Below are 15,956 nucleotides of genomic sequence, written 5' to 3' on the forward strand. Positions count from 1 at the left end.
CACCGTTATTATAAATATTTTTTCACTTCATTGAGGAATTTTCCCCATATGCTATAATCTGGGGCTGCATCAAACTGATGTTCCTCCCTCGGATCCCTGCCTCCCTCCCACGTGCTCACCCCCCACCTCTCCAACCAGTCCTAGGTGAGTCTGAAAATCCTCATCAGAGGATAAAGGAAAGCAGGGGTCTGAAGTTCAAGGCCACAAAAGCTGCTTGAACACGTCCATTAATGACAGAGGCCACAGGGGTACCTGCGAATGCAGGGGGCGATTCACATCACTCCGGGGCTTCCACTAGAAGCTGGCAGCCCTTCCTCTCCTTTGAGGTTGTCAACCCAATCGCAGGCTGACACTCACCCACATGCATGGGAAAAGGAGAAACACACACACACCCCCCCCCACACGCAAACTCTGCAGCATAAACGTGACGTGTGGAGCAGCTATCTGTTAGAACACCTTACACAGAAAAGAACAGCATTTCTCACACACCCTATTGTTTTAGCCCTTTGGTCTTCATTTTCTGACCCGGCAGTGCTTTATGATCATTACAGTATTAAGTTCATTTCCGATATTCCAGGTGAGATTTTTTTTTTTCCTAATTAAAAGATAGAAATAATGTAATCACCAGAAATGAAAGGAAAATATGTTTGCAGTTGTTTGGTATGCTGCAGATGAGTTTTTTAAATGATCACACTGTGAAATATACAGATTTTCTTTCATAATAAGATGAAGAGCTGATGGCAGAAATTTTATCCAGTTGGATGAAATATATAAATCATGAATTTCATAATACTGATAATTAAATGTCCATCTTCCAATTTAAATGAGGACTAGATTAAAACTGCATGGAGAAGGCTGATATTCAGAAATCATTAATTATTTTTAATTGCTTTGCGCTTTCCCGGTCTGATGTCAGAGTTACACGGCTCGTACGGGGTTCTGTGTTTCAGATAAAATTCTCCTTCTCTCTGCACGAGTGTCGTGGCTAAACTGCCGGCCGATGGACTCAGGCTTGTCCACTCTCACATGCTTCCTGATGTCAAACATCTTGAAAAGAGACTGGTTTTTAAGAGGCAACAGCTGTGCAGGGCAATAAGCTGGCTTTTCCAGCAATCAAAAAACAAAAGCAAAAACAGAAACAAAAAAAACCTGAAAAAAACAGAAAAGCTAAAGGCAAGGTGACCACAGCCCCTGTCTGCCTGGTCGGTTCCAGGCTCCGGCTTTGTCCTGATGCAACTCTGTGCCCCTTTCACTCTCAAAAGTGACGAAGTAGAAAATAAATCACGTGGCCAGCCTGGTGCTGATAGACAGATGAAGATGTCAGGCGCTAAAAGGTGCTTCCCCGCACCACGAGGCCTCAGCGCACTTCTGCACGTGGCTCATCCTGAAACTGTGGGCTGAGCTGGAGATTTTTGGTTTTATTACATGCTGGTTTTTTTTCTTTTTTAATTTATTTATTTGTTTATGGCTGTGTTGGGTCTATCGCTTCTGTGCGAGGGCTTTCTCTAGTTGTGGCAAGCGGGGGCCACTCTTCATCACGGTGCGCGGGCCTCTCACTGACGCGGCCTCTCTTGTTGTGGAGCACAGGCTCCAGACGCGCAGGCTCAGTAACTGTGGCTCACGGGCCCAGTTGCTCCGCGACATGTGGGATCTTCCCAGACCAGGGCTCGAACCCATGTCCCCTGCGTTGGCAGGCAGATTCTCAACCACTGTGCCACCAGGGAAGCCCTACATGCTGGTTTTAATATGCATCTGCTTTACTGTACTAATTTATACGACTGTGTCAATTTTTTTCAAAACGGAGAAAAACAAGTTCTTTGGTAAAAATTCTTTACATGGAGCTATAAATCAGTTTATAACCACCACAAAAACAAAAGACTCTTACAGCGTAGTGTCCCATACCTACTGTCACCTGTTCCTTAAGTAAAACCTGCCACGTGGCTGACAAGACATTCCTAGGTTGGAAAAAGCAATCCTGGTGCCTCTGGGCTGAGCTGCTTGTTACAGGGACCCTCGGCACAGGTGGCCCTCAGGTTGGACAGGACGTCGGGGAGCTCCTCTTTCCTGACGTCCCCCGAGGTCCCCAGCCTCTAAGGCACATGACGCCCAGCACAAGAACATTTCTTAAGAAACATCTCACTCAACTTCCAAACATTTTAGGGGTTTAAACATGAGTGGATCTGCCTCACATGGCCATACAGTCTGTCCTTATCAAACTCACGGAAAAGCGGCTGTTCTGCTGTTCCCAGCACCTTACAGGGCCCTCTGTACAAAGAAAAATTCATAAAAGGAATAGTTAGGCTCTCCTCGAACAACCAGCTTATTTTTAGGTTGTCTGTAAGGAAACTGTTGACTCAGAACCAAATCCAGAATCTCCGCTTCGTGCAAAGCCTCACCCACAGCTGCAACCTACTTTGCTATCCTGTATTTTCATTCACTCTTACTTTTTCCCTTTCGTTTTCACTTTGTTACATGCATTTTTGCAGCTACCTTAAATCTTTCTGGAATAGGTGGAAGAGGAATGAGCACACGGTCAGACACCTAAACATCTAAAAAAATTATAAGGAAAAAAAAAGGGAGGATACCATCATCTGGGACTAAAGTAGAAGATGTTCAGGAGAGAGGAGATATTCTTTAAAAGAAAACTAACAGCCACTAAAAGTTCTGACAAGGAAACTTAGGAGCTGGGGCTTTGGGACAGAATGTAGAGAAATCAACATGGCCCTGCAGCAAGTCCTCCCAGGAGAAGCTCTTAAGGGCATGTAACTGAGGGAGACACACCAGTAAGAAGATTGCCAGGAAAGCATGAGCCCATGAGCTGCCATTTATCACAAGTAAGGACAATTTAGAAAGTGGTTTGCCAACCCTACTATATGCAGGTTACAGAGTGAGACACACCAGGTACCCACTATTTTATTTCATCTCCTCTTTCAAGGAAAACCATCCTCAAACCCTAGGGAGTGAATAACATGGTGATGGGGAATTTGAGGGGTAAGAAAGGTGAGGGGACGGCTGGAGCAGCCTGGTGCTTTCAAGCTCAGTCGGTGTCTGGAGGGCCACCGGGCGCAAAGGATAAGTCAGTGGTCTCTGAGGAACATCAGTGGACCGGAGGTTCCAGGGGACTGAACAACAGAAAAAAATCATGTCCTCGAAAAGGGATAATAAGATAGTTATTGATCTGTGGCCTGGAAGTGATATCCACTAGAATCTGAAAGCATATTATGAGTCAGAAGACTAGCGAGCACTCAGAAGAGACGGCGATCGCTGGGATCAACAAGGCTTCCCAAGCGCGTGCCAAGTTAACACCGGTCCTCTATTTTTTCTTCTTAGGAGAGCAATACGTGCTATCACAGAAAAATGAGACACCGCAAAGAAACAAAAAGAAGAGCAGGAAAATCCAGTGAAAACCACTCTAAACACCTTGGCATGTACCTTCCCGGACCTTTAGATATATTTTTAAAAATGAGATCACACTGCATGTCCTGGCTGTCCACTTAACAGCATTCATGCACATCTTTTTATCTAAATCAGAACTGTTTCTGATGCTTGAAAAGTTAAGGCCACTGTATGGATGTTTCATAATTTAACCACTTGCCTTTATTTTAGACATTTACGATATCCACCCCCCACCCCTTTTTGGGGTATTATATTTAAAAAGCAGCAGTGCTCGCCCTTGTGGATAAATCTTTTTTGCACATCTGTATTTTCCAGAGGAAATTCCTGGAAGAGGAAGTGTGCGGATCAAAGGTGTGCTTCATGGCCATTGTGATGAGGGTACAAGATGGCAGAGAAGGGAATAAGCTGCTCAGGATTTCAGCACGATGTTCCTCACCCCAATTCTGTGGGCAAGAGAGAACTACCCACTGGCTGGACAGTGCAGAACAGTCGGCATGCGACGCTGACGGGATGTGTGGTACCCCAGGTGGCTGGGTGGATATGAAGATACGGCAAGACAGCCCCGCTGAACACGGGAGCACCGTGCAGAGATGGGCTGGGCTGCTCAGAGATGGTGGCCCAGACACTGCAGGGTTGGAGCAGCAAATCAGGACGATCACCTGCCCCAGAGGTCAGAGGGTGCTCCCAGGCAAGGCAGACACTAGGCTAAATGCTTTCCTTCCTCCCCCCTTCCTTCCACAGCCATTTCACGTGCACCTCTGTGTGCTGGGGACAGAGCTACATGCTGTGTCCACCGGTCTCTCGGCAGCTCTGAGCAGTGTCTCTCCCTCTGCAGGCAGGACAGAGATGAACTGTCTCAGTGAAAGGTACAGGAGGAATATATTAACAGGTATGCCCTTGGGAAAACATTTAAAAGTACATATTACTTTAATAACCATATGTTCAAATTAAATGTGAGCTGCTCTTCAAACTTCTAATTACATTGTTTGGAAACCTACTTATCTTAGGAAGGGACCACAAGCAAGGGGCGCAGTAATCAAATGGTTTCAGGAACGAACCAGAGCAGACCAGGAGTTCGCACCAAAGGCTCAGTGCCTGACGTCCGCAGCGAACGTGTGCCAGAGCTGGTTCGGGAGGAGAACAGTTTGGTGATTCGTTCCACTACCAGCAGAGCGCCAGACATCATGGCTTTGGGCACTGTGCACGGGGCTGGGGGCTGGGGCACATGTTGCCTTGCCTGTTTTTGGAGTGAACCACTGAAACCTTAACGTCGCAATACCAAACTGAGACATGCCACTCAGTGCCAAATACTGTCGGGACGGGGGGTGGGGAGGGGCGGTCTCTGCTCCCTTCTAGCCAGAATGGCTCGCAGGCAGGCTGCCGCTGGGCAGGCTTCCCAGCTGCACCACGGCCGCGCAGTGCTGAGTTTGCAGGCCTCATGGAGCCCGCGGGTCCCGCGGGGCATGCCTGGCAGCATCATGACAAAGCAGTCCTGGACCCTGGCGGGGCAATTTGGTGCTGCCACCACCGAGGAGGCCCGAGCTGCCTGCTGCCCTGGGCCACAGCCTCAACTACCTCTGTTTGGAAGATAAAATCCAATTGACTGCCACTTACGTAAATGTAACAGGAAGTTTCTGAATGGCTTCCCCTGCGTCTTGAGGCTGTTACCTCGGTACTGCTAAACTAACAGCTGAAATGAACCCAGACAACACCTCATCAAAGCCGCGGGGCGAGGAAGCAGTGGCCCAGAGGCAGACAGCAACACTCCTGCCAAACCAGAGATTTCACTCTGTGGGCCCTTCTCTGCAGAAACGTCAACAGCTGGGAAAGCCATCAGAGAATCCAGGTAAGGTGGGGGCAGCCGAACCCCGTGGCTGGAAAAAGATTTGCGAGCTGGAGGGGAAAAAGGCCATCTGCTTTGACTGAGCTTTCCTTATGTGCATTCGGAACGGGCCGCCCTGCTGGATTTCACAGACCTATTCTGCACCACTCTGCCACTAGGCATCTGGGGAAATATTCAGCTTTTCTACAAAATAGGTCATCTTTCCACACTTGTTATGCTCCTTGTCGACTCTGCTGAAAATAGCCAGCGCACAAAAGAAATTCTCCCTGGAGATGCTTCTCTTAGACAACACGTTCCCGCTGCCCTGGGGAGCTTGGCTCCTGGAGAAAAGCCAGGATGAGGGCTTTGAGAACGTCCCTGTCCTTCCCCTTCCCCTTTCCCAGCAGGAGCGCCACCCAGAAACGGAACAACTGGCCTTTGCTTATACTTCCAAACCTATTAGGGAGTGATCATAACAAGAAAAACTAATACTGACACGAATTATACCATTGTTCTATTTCATCTATTTAGTAACCCGAAGTTGCAATTTTTAGAAAAAGATTACCTTTCAAATAACCGATTCATTATGGTACATGAATGAATGCCATGTTCCCGTGTTCAAAACGTCACTCACCATTAAGGGTATGTGCTGGTAAGTGGCACCGATTTGCCATTTCCCCCTTATATACAAACACCCCCCAACTGGAGGCCCCGTATAACCAGAGTCAAGTTTGTGGGTCTCCTCAGCTCTTAGCAAGTCACCTGCCCTGCCAGGCACCTAATGAATCTCAATTCTGTAATAAGGCTTGTAAGTTTTTTGAAAAAGGAAACTAGGACTGACGAAGTTCCTGCCAAGGTAACACTATCCATTTCAAGGCCGAGTTCAGAAATCACAGACTCATACGATGGGGCTGGGGGTGGGGGAGACGCCAGCGCACCCGCTGGTCACAGACCTGGCTTTGAGAAATGAGAGACGAGGACAGACGTGGATACCGAGGGCAGGCGGCACCAGGCCTCAGGTCTGCGGGGTCCCCAGTCCCCGCGGGGAACCTGCCCTGGATCTGGCAGGTGAACGATGTGGTGACTATTCTCTGGAAACCTCCCTTCAAGCTTGTGAAAGCCACGCATTGTTTTTCATCATTAGTTTCAAAACATGCCGAGTATCTGGCCCTTCACTAAGTGCTACGGCGACACAGAGGAAAGGGAAGGCCTGGTCCCTGCAGGGAACGGGCCCCCTGCAGGGGTAAAAAGAGAGGCAAGACACACAGATGCCATTAGCAGCCAGGAAACACGTAGCGGGAGGCGGTGCCTGGGACACAGACGCGCTAGCGGGCCCTTCGCAGCGGCCCCACGTACCTGAGATGGCATACAGACTGGAGTGCTGGTACTCGTAGTCAGCCCGAGCGCTGTTCCTGCCTCGGAAGGTAGCAGGGAGCGTGAGGGAGATGTGCCTGAGAAAGACAGAGGAGAAAAAGGAGGTTACAGGGTGCACGGAGCAGTCCCCACAGCTCAGAAAGCACAGGCGCCACCGACAGCACACAGAGCACGGGAAGCGGGCAGTCCTGGGGACCTCCGCCTTCTCAAGCAGGACTTGAGCTGCCCCACCAGCTCGAGTCCCCCTAGGAACTCAGAAGTTTCCAGACATCAGTGGCCACCTTTTTCCATACGGGGAAGGACATCCAAGAGGAAGAAAGGGTTTCCCAAGCCTTAAGTGATGTGGCAGGTGCTCCGAGGAAGTGGGTGATTGAATCCTGACCTCTACCCACTGGGCAAAGTGCACCAGTGGGACCAGGACACTCAGCTCTGAGCAGAGGACTTGGTTTGTCCTGTTGTCTTGGTCCCATTACCCACCCAGTGGCTTCCACGCCTGTCCCGCGGGGCTGTGGAGGGTGACAGCCCAGGAAGCACTTTGTGAACGAAGGCGTTAGGTGTTATTACCATGTGTGTCCAGGAAACGAACACCCACTGAGAACCACAATGGCACGTTCCCCTGAACTGCTGTGTCCGCGTGTCCCCCTCAGGTGGGAGCACACAGTAGGTGCTCAGAAAGTACCTTCCATCGACCCAGCTCGTCTTTTATGGCGCAGGTGTTGGCCATTAAGGCTCATGATGCCCACACATAAGCAGGTATTCGATCAAAACACATAATCCGCTTGTTGCGGTCATCAGCTGCCTTTAGCCAATGCCGAGAAGAAAGGTTACAATAATAGGAAAACCATTTAAAACCCAACAGGTCTGGGGGACAAAAGCAACACAATTACCTCTTCGTGGTGTGACTGGGGGTTGGTTTGAAGTAGCTCAGTAGCCTGAGCTCTGGTCACACACGGTCATTTCTAAAACGGAACAGGGGTGGGTAATGATCCCGTAAAGAAAGCTTACGTTCTACGTGCTGCCCTTTCCATACAACAAACGCGTGACCTCCCAGAATGACTCTGGGCAGGGCCTGTTCCCACAGGCCCCGGAGGAGCAAACATCTCTGCCACCGGCCGGCCAGCTGGACCAGGGAGTGGGGCCTTGCTGAGCGCGAGTCCTGTGTCCACGGCTCAATCCTGATGAACTGAGGATGCAGAGGTGAGCTACCCCCTGCAAGGAGCTCTCAGGCTGGGGGGACAACAGGGCAGGAACAAGCCACTGTGCAACAGGACACGTGCTCGGAGGAGAATTAAAAACCCCCGTGCTGAGTGAGCACGAAAGCAGGCGGGCGGGGCTTCCGGGGACACCGCCTCAGAGGAGGTTGCCGGTCTTACAGGAGGAGACGGGAGCGACGGCAGTCAGGGAGCGCTGACTCTGCTGCAGGGTTAGGCTGCCTGTGGGAGACAAAGCCGGGGCCAGACCGAGAGGACACCAAACGCCACACCAAGGGCTCATCCGCTTGGACGGAGGTTCTCACACTCCGTTCCGCCCGTCCCAGCACAGAGGCAGGCACTACCGCTAACCATAGAGATTCACAGTCCCAGCTCCGGGGAGTCTGGTTCCGTGGGCCTTGGGTGCAGCCCAGACATCTCTCGGACAAGCCCCAGCAGTGCCTCTGAAGACAGGCCGCGTCCGGGAACCCTGGGAGGAGGAGGAGCAGCTGCAGAGCGTTTTTACGCAGTTGATCGATGCCTCTGACCACAGCACTTAGTCAATGAAGCTGAGCAAACAGAAGAATGAGTTACTGACTGTGGTTATGGGTGAGCAGCGCTAAGATGGTGACAGGCGACCCTGCAGGGAGGGCTCGCCCTGAGCTGGGCCCCGGGGTCTACAGATCCCAGGGTTCTCTCGTGGTCCCGCACGTCGCCCCCGCAAGGCAGGCAAAGGGCCCGGTGCAAAACCATGGGGGGGGCCTGTCAAGTATCATTAAGAATTTCAAGATGGCGACAGCAGAGCGTTAAACCAAGCGCGGGGCCCTCCTGAGCGCGGGGCCCCATGCGATGCACTGGCCGCACACACGAGAAGCTGGCGGGGGGCAGGTGTCGGCACTGCACCCGCTGTACGCCGAGGGCTTTTCCACGAGCCGGGAAAGAACCCACACCCCGAGACTGCTGGGCCCCGAGAGCCCTAAGAAGGTGCATCCCACCTAACTAAGGACACGGAACATCTGCACGGTGCGACAGCCGCTCCAGGAAGCTCGCAGAGGAGGTGGCGTGTTGGCTGAACCTCGGACGACAGGTGCACCTGGGTGACTGCACAGAGGGCCTCCTCCTTGGATGAGAAGACAGGGTCAGCCCAGCTATGCAGCTGTCAGAGATGGCTGAGCAAGCCCTGGCCCACATCAACCCAGATGGCGGGGGAGGGGGGGGACTTGGGGCGGCAGGACAGGCAGGATCGCTGTTTTTGCAGAGCTCACCCTGCAGCAAGGGACACAAACACGTCCATGAAGTTACAGGAGCAGCGGCTGACGCAGGGCAAGCAGGAAGGCTCTCCACTCCCCCGAGGAAGTGCTGATCCGGTGGGGAACTGGGGATGGGCAGGGGTGGAGGGGTGAGGCAGGCAGGGGCTCTGGGGCATCTCCTAAGCAGCAGGAGGTCTGGCTGAGGAGGAAGGAGGCCGGGGTGGTCAGGGCCTGAAGGCTAGGGAGAGGGTAGGGGACCAGGCTGAAGAGAGCTTCGGGGCCACGGCACCCAGGACCCCACACAAAGCTCTGACTTTATCCTGAAGGGTTTGTAAGCAGAGAAGTGACGAGATCCAATTTACAATTTTAAAAAAAGACCTGCTTGCGGGAAAGTGAGGGAAAAAACTGAGATGCCACGGGAGCTGGGAACAGAGCAGCCAATCACGATGAGGACTGTCATGGAACTGCAAGCAATTATGCGGCACCTACTGCGTGCAGACTCCACAGTTCCCGTCAATACCACCTGCTGTGACCCTCTAAATGCACAGTTTTGGGGTAATTCTACGGCCCACGGAACTTAAGAAGTGTATGCTAGAGAATCAAGCCGCCCGGCTCCTTAGCTGCCCTGTCCACAGGGACCTCCTGGCCGAAACTGCCTGCCTTTCTGGGGCAACAGGTTTTGCCTGGCTGACCCCACTCTGCAACTCCTCCTCCCCTGGCCTCGTTCCTTCTGTCTCGCAGCAGCCCCTCCTGGCTCCTCCTCCAACCTCGTGAGGGTTGCTGTCGGCAAGGGTTCTGGTTTAGTGTGTTCTCTCACTCCACACACTTACCCTGGGCAACCTAACCCACATCTGTACCCTGGTTTTAGCCGTCCTCACACACCAGCCCACCTCTCCAGACTCTCTTGTCACTGCTTACCCCTCCCTCCACCAGGAAGAGTGAAAGTCTTGTACATCTCTGAATCTGCCACGGTTTTTCCCGCCTCAGCCTGATTCTTTAGCCACCCCACTCCCTCCTCCTAGAATCCCCATTTCCTCCTTCCCTCCTCCTCAAACTCCCGTTCGTCCTTCAAGACTCCATTCATCCTCATTTGGTAAAACCCTTGCTGGGCTTGTCCCAGGCTAGATTGGGTGTCTGTGCGTCCTCTCTCACTCCAGTTATCCCAAGACACCTTCTCAAGAGCAGGACCAGATCAGGTCAAGTTGGTACCCCATTTTCCAGGACAATTTCTTCCCCAGGGTAGACAATCACTGAACAAATGGCCGTTGAACAAATCGAGTGTTGAACCTACGGCATTAAAACCCCTGGATCTTTTCAGACATGAACTGCTGTTGCCTCTACCATTGCATTTTCCCCTGTGTGTTTGCTGAGTTAGACTCAGGGGGTCTCTGGGAGACCCATGACACCACACATCCCACTCCCCTCTGCTACGGAGGAAAACAGGTATGACGTAAGAAGTCAGTGGCGGCAGCAACCAGGAATTTACAAGGGAAAAAAAAGAAAAAGTTTCTGATCACATATGAGAGACAATGTGGGGCTGATGTGGTAAATGGGAAATTAAAAGAGAATTCAAGTTGCAGGCCTGACTCTTTTACAGACCAATTGTTCAATAGGAATCCATCAAATTGAAATCAGGTTGCCAAAAACTCCAGCTCTGGTGGCTGACGGTGAGGGCGACGGGGCAGCATTAAGACCAGACAGTGGGACGGCCCCCGGCCAGAGAGGGCCGTAGGAAGAGGAGTCCCTGCACCACAAATAGCTGCTGCTTTTGCATTTTCACTTCTATTGTTCCTGGACATAGGGAGGAAGGGACGTGGGGACAGGAGAACGAAAAGGCACACCGAGGCCTCCCGTTAATGAGAGTGGACAGTTTGGGCCGAGGGGACAGATCACCTGTGGTTAAATCAAACGAAAAAGTCCCCTGCTGAAGGAGAAGTGGCCCAGGGGCGCTCAACCTCCTATCAGCCTGAAAGTGAGGACGGACACGAACGGCCCTGCAGTCAGCCGAGCCTCAGAGCGAAATGAGGTTCTAATTCCTCGGCATCTGGTGGGGACCCACCTGCCAGGTGCTGGGCTGGGTTCCTTCACCTATGTCACCTTGCCTAATCCTCTCAGCAACCTTTTTAGGCAGGAACAATCACTTTCAGTTAACAGAACAGGAAACTGAGGCCCTCCGAGACGAAGCTGCCGGAAGCGAGCTAGAATTCGTGAGCAGGCCGGTCCACGTGTCCTCTGGAGGTTACCACCGTCATCTTAAAGCTGCCCTGACGGGTTGTCTTCACCATCAGGTACACGGAGTGAGATCACTCAACCAGGAATCTGGGGTCCACCCTGAGAGGCCCGGGGAAACCGATGATGCCAGGGACTCGACCTGTCTGCCACTTACTAGCTCAGTGACCCTCACAGGTCCCAGTCCCTCTAATATGGGAAAAAGGGAAAAGCTACAGGCCGATTTGGACACCCAGTGGAGGCAGTGCTGGTGTAGTGGTGAAGAGTACCGAGCCCAGAGTCCACCCGACATAGGTTCAAATCCCAGCGCCACCAGCAGGGGCTGGGTGCCCTTCAGCAAGGGGGTGTTGCCTCCCAGTGCACAGACGCAGGCAGAGCCGACAGCACAGCACCAGGACGTGCCAAGCACGTGGCAGTACGATTCCTGCTCTGCTTCTTCCCCTTCCTGCCCCCCCACCCCCCGGCGCTGTTTTAAGCCCCGCTCGCGAGGGCCTCAGTACAAGACCACTATGAAACGCCTGTACCTTCCCGCTGCGTTAGAATGAAACCTGAGCTGCCCCACAGCTGGCAGGTCCTGCCAGTTCTGGCCCATCCCTCCTCTCTGACCTGGGCTTGTCTGTGGTCCCTGCACTCACACCTTCCACCCTCACCAGCTGCTTTTGGTCCCCTCCTTCCCTCACTCGCATTCCCTCTTTGGGGCCTCTGCACTTGCTGTTCCTGCTTCCCTCAGGCACCCCTGGGGAAGCACCCCACCTCTCTCTGGTGGCGTGCCCCCTCGACACTCACTTCCCTTTCTGCTGAGCCCTTCCCGCTTAACAGGACTGTCAATTTGTTTATGTGTCACTAGGACACGATCTCCGTGACACTTCCTCTTTCCACCGTATCCTTAGTGCCTACAACAGTGCCCTGCACACAGTGGGCACTTAAAAATTATTAGGGAGAACCCTGTAAGGTTACCTAATGCTGTTGAATGAACCAATGAATCCAGTTCTGACCTGCAATTAGAGATCATTTGGGGAAACTTATAGGAATTACCTTCGTCATGGCATTGCTTATAAAGCCAAAAAATGGAATCAAATTAAATATCAAATAATAGGGGACTGCTTAAAAAATTACAGTACAGCCATCTGATAAAATATTTTACAGTCACTTAAAATATTTTAGAGACTACTTAATAGCCTGAGCTCGTGCCCATTACCATAGCGCCTACTGAGAAAAAATATAAAACCCTTATTTTTACATTTGGAATTATAATCAGTTAACCCAACACTCTTTGGCTTATTGCCCGTAACCTGATGATCTAGTAAGATTAAAGGGATGCGCCACTCATGGCACTGGGTGATGCTGGATGAGGAAAGAAAGAAGAAGCCAGGCACTTCAGTAGAACATGGCCACTAAACACTCAGCTTTTCTGAAGCACCTAAGCCAGGGGAGTTACAAGAACGAGTATCAAACAAGGCTGAGACAAAGTCCATGACCATGATGCTGGCTGGGACCCACCCAGACAGCAATTTCAGTGGAGTCATTTCAATGGGCCCCAAAGTTGTTGATCACTCTGTGATCCCTCTAGATCACTCTGTTGATCTAGAAGAGTGTATTTTAGATTTTAAGAGAGTTCATAAAGATCACCAGCAGGCCAAGGAGAAGTAAACCCAAGAACTCAGGAAATTGGCTCTACCTGGGGTGGCACCTAGAGATGAAGACCCTCTGGTACCATCCCCAGTAGGTCTTGGACCACTGGAACAGGGGACTGACCGTTAGAGGCCAGCAATTTCTGCCACTTGACTCAAATGATGGATCATGATTCCAAAATCTGTTTGGTAACCAGAGAATTCCAACTAGGACAGCCCCTGAATCCTAGGGCAGCTTTACCAAGCTTTCCTCCCTGTCCCCCACCCCCAGAGTGGCCCAGAGAAGACAGGGCACACCCTGCAAGCCATCACGTCTCTCTGCACGGGCGCTGGCTGTTCTGTAACAAATAGGCCAGCATCGCATGTGCTGCCAACCACAGCTCCGGCTAAATAGAGGCTGAGGGAAATTCCGTTTTTTTCCCCCAGGTCAGTCTTTGGCACCTTATTCAATTAACATGGCCACTAAGCCGCAGACAGCTCCATATAAAAGCCCTTCAGTTATAGAATACATTTTATTATGTGACACTAGTTGCCAGCACGATTTATTTCCTTTGATGGGATTCTGCTTTTTCCTTGTTAATTTAAATCTGTATTTTCTAGTGCTGATTCCAGGTCTGTGTGAATTTTTAAAATGTTACCATTAATCTTCCGAACCCAGTGGCCACATGTAATGAAGATGGCTCTGCCCACGCAGCCGCGATGCCGGCTCGCCTCTCAAACTGTTGGAGGGCAGCGCTGAGGGGCCCGTGGCTGGTACGGCAGAGGTGGACTCATGGTTAGAGACAGATGTCACTTCTATCTTCCACCTCCTGCGCACGCGCACACACACACACACACACACACACACACACACACACTTGCAACCAACAAATTTTGTGGTGTTAAATCACAATTCCCATTCTGTTTTCTGGCTATATCAGAACCACCTTCTGCGTGCGGCAGCAGTTTTCCATGCGTGCTCCAGGGACCTCCAGGGGTTCCTCAGACTCTCTCAGGGAGTCCACGAGGTCACCACTACTTTCATAATAACACTAAGACATCACTTGCCTTTTTCCCTCTCATCCTCTCACGAGCAGACAGAAAAAACTTCCAGAAGCTTATGAGGATGTCATCACTCTGTCTCGTGTTTTACATTTTTCTCAGTTTTAATTTTTAATAAGGTAAATATAGATAAACATAACCCACATCAACAAAAGCTCTTTTGAATCCTCATTTTGTTTTTTCTCCAGCAGGATGGAATCCTCAATTTTTAAGACTATTAAAGTCCTAGACCCAAAAGTTTGAAAACCACTCTTCTAGGACAATGTGTTAAATGTAACTCTGTGGAGGCAGATGTCTGGTTGTACTACCTCTGGGTCAGGATGTTCCTTAGACACAAGGCTCCTCTGAGTCAGAATGACAGACTACTCTAGATATTTAAACAGTATATCACCCAAATAATGAGAAATAACATTTGTTTACTCACTTTCACTGGTATAAAGAATCATTAGTTGAGGGCTTCCCTGGTGGCGCAGTGGTTGAGAGTCTGCCTGCCAATGCAGGGGACACGGGTTCGAGCCCTGGTCTGGGAAGATCCCACATGCCGCGGAGCAACTGGACCCGTGAGCCACAACTACTGAGCCTGCGCGTCTGGAGCCTGTGCTCCGCAACAAGAGACGCCGCGTCAGTGAGAGGCCCGCGCACCACGATGAAGAGTGGCCCCCGCTTGCCGCAACTACAGAAAGTCCTCGCACAGAAATGAAGACCCAACACAGCCAAAAATAAATAAATTAATTAATTAAAAAAAAAAAGAATCATTAGTTGAAAATATTTAAAATACTGAAAATAATTCAAACTAGAAGGATGAAATGATACATGCCCTAAAAAGACATCAGGACTATATGACTTGTAGGGTCAGACGTGGCTCTAGCCAGACTCCAGTCACCAAGGGTCTACAAAAACTAATGAGAACAGAGAAAGGTAATGAAGGTTCAGAAGATTACCACCAAACAATGAGCGCCCAAGGGAGAGGAGGGGAGGGAAGGAGCAACTCACACATCCTGCCCTTTGGCCAACACTCAGTCTAGAAATATATATCCTCACGAGGGCCTGTAAAAAATGTCACACAACAAGATAAAAAGAACATTACCTCTGGGAAAAAAATGTACTGTAGGATACAGAAAAAGCTATCTGCATTAGAAATAATGCAGAAATAAAATCCCCCAAACTGAATCAGCAGTATCGTGGATAAACCCCCCACTATTTTCCAGAATGCAGAGAAGGAAAGAACACAGAGATGACAATGTTGAGGAAAAATATGATAAATATGGAGAACTAAGACCAATCTAAATATTCTAGGTGTTAGAAAGAAATCAGAACAATTAAAAGAGAAGTAACAATAAAAAACAGTTTAAAGCTTGCCTGATTAAAAACCAACTAAACAACAAACAACAAAATACAGAAGCCAATAGGGCTTCCAACATTCCAAGTAAAATCAATAGAGACTCACTGCCAAATAAATCCTGATTTCAAGACTACCTAATTTCAAGACTTAGTGTAAAGCTACAGTAATCAAGACAGTGTGGTACTGGCATAAACACAGACATATAGATCAACAGAACAGATAGACAGTCCAAAAACAGACTCACACATATACGATCAATTGATATTCAACAAAGGTGCCAAGACAATTAAACTGGGAAACAGTAATCTTTTCAACAAATGGTGCTAGAACAACTGAATAGCCACACACAAAAAAAGAGAACCTTGACGCTTACCTCACACCACATACATACATAAAATAACCCAAGAGATTCACAGAACTATTCTAGAAAAGAGGAAAAGGAAAGGGTAAATTATTAAGTCCAGGCCCCGGGGTTTGATACTTTTTATTTAAACACATCTTGATTGACCAGACATAGCATGGCCTCTTCTCAGAGAAAAGACAGGAGAAAATCTTTGTGACCTTAGGTTTGTCAAAGACTTCTTAAATAGGACACAAAAAACCAAAACTCTTCCAGAAAAAAAAAAATCGATATATTGGACTTCACCAACATTTAAAACTCTTGTTATTCAGAAGATGCTG

General features: G+C 49.9%; 1 protein-coding gene across 3 annotated transcripts in view; it reads right to left on the reverse strand.

Annotated features, from left to right (window-relative positions):
- The window catches only part of MVB12B (multivesicular body subunit 12B), a 182,122-nt gene that overhangs the window by 70,576 nt on the left and 95,590 nt on the right, over window positions 1–15,956 (reverse strand). For all 3 annotated transcript variants that reach the window (XR_011075188.1, XM_068553280.1, XM_068553281.1), the window contains one exon: window positions 6,575–6,669. Coding sequence is in view for 2 of the 3 variants with exons in the window: in XM_068553280.1 (XP_068409381.1) it covers window positions 6,575–6,669 (95 nt within the window). In the remaining variant the exon portion in view is untranslated. The remainder of the gene's footprint in view (window positions 1–6,574; window positions 6,670–15,956) is intronic.

The sequence above is a fragment of the Eschrichtius robustus genome, chromosome 10, assembly GCF_028021215.1.
Source record: "Eschrichtius robustus isolate mEscRob2 chromosome 10, mEscRob2.pri, whole genome shotgun sequence".
In the NCBI taxonomy this organism is placed as follows: domain Eukaryota; kingdom Metazoa; phylum Chordata; class Mammalia; order Artiodactyla; family Eschrichtiidae; genus Eschrichtius; species Eschrichtius robustus.